Source organism: Cyprinodon variegatus, unplaced genomic scaffold (genome assembly GCF_000732505.1).
Source record: "Cyprinodon variegatus isolate N-32 unplaced genomic scaffold, C_variegatus-1.0 Scaffold86, whole genome shotgun sequence".
NCBI classification, from domain to species: Eukaryota; Metazoa; Chordata; class Actinopteri; order Cyprinodontiformes; family Cyprinodontidae; genus Cyprinodon; species Cyprinodon variegatus.
The window spans coordinates 76430-77506 of NW_015150539.1; the positions used below are offsets into that span (position 1 = coordinate 76430).

At 42.5% G+C, this 1077-nt stretch overlaps 1 protein-coding gene across 1 annotated transcript in view; it reads right to left on the reverse strand.

Moving 5' to 3' along the window:
* Nucleotides 1–164: 164 nt before the first annotated feature.
* Nucleotides 165–1077, reverse strand: part of LOC107083852 (high choriolytic enzyme 1-like) — a 12043-nt gene continuing 11130 nt past the window's right edge. Inside the window, exons 5-6 of the mRNA XM_015373354.1 lie at nucleotides 427–544; nucleotides 165–348 (exon numbers count right to left, since the gene is read on the reverse strand). Of these exons, the coding sequence (XP_015228840.1) occupies nucleotides 165–348; nucleotides 427–544 (302 nt within the window). The remainder of the gene's footprint in view (nucleotides 349–426; nucleotides 545–1077) is intronic.

Consider the following 1077-nt stretch of genomic DNA (forward strand, 5'->3'; position numbering starts at 1 on the left):
ATAACAGTAACCAGCTTTGATTACGCTACTATTTTTTTTCTGTACCTGTTCAGACCCGTAGCAGTACTTAATTCCCTGACCTTTCCTTATTGTTCCTGGTTATTTACAGATCTAATACTATTTTCTTCAAATTCCTGAAACTGTTCTAAATACAGCCGTATGAGCTAACCTGGTTTAATGTTCTGGGTCAAAATCTGGACGTAGTTGTCCCTGTCAGAGCGGACTTGCTCATGATGGAAGCCCAGAGCGTGGTTAATCTCATGTTCCACTGTTGATTGGAAAATGCAGCCATTTTTCCTAAGGGACACCGGCTGACGTCCACCCTGACGGCCGAGGTAGGACCAACACCTGACAGGGAGATTGGGTGAAATTAGGATATGTGGCTGTGACCGCAGTCCGTGTGTTCATATGAAGTTGTGTTCCTACCCAGATCCAGAGTAGAAGTAAAGGTAGCTTGATTGTGTCCTCCTCCAAACAAAGCGAATGCAGGTGGAACGTTCGAAGCTCAACAGGGCTCTAAGGATGATGCTAAGTTCTGCCCCAGCTGCAAGGGGAAAACCAATTAATGAAAAGCATACTAGGTTTTTAGCCAACACTCACATCTAAAACATTTTCTATGAACTGAAGGTCTTAACTGCATGTTCAGAATTTAAGCTCTAACTCAGACACTGTCGATAGTTCCCTTCTGTTTTAGCATACATATTCCAGTGACTAATTGACTGGAGGACCTACAGAGTCACTGATAAAGAACAGCAACCATTTCAATCTGAAAAACTCACAGAGAGAGAAAGATGCAATTAGAAGAGTTTATTGATACAATAGTTTAAACTTTGGCGCTCAGGCCTCGGCAGGAAAGAAACGCTGATTTATACTTTAATGTAGATAAACTGATGTATGAGAATAAGGATATTCCCCCCGGGCCTGAAACTGGTGGTGGAGTTTAGATAGATGAAGCTTGGTTAATCCATGGAGGCTGGAATACAGGGTGATGCTTGAGTTAGATGTCACTGAATGAACGAAGTTTGCATAAACTGTCCATGAACTGTCCATGAATAGCAAGCATGAAGCGACTGTGGA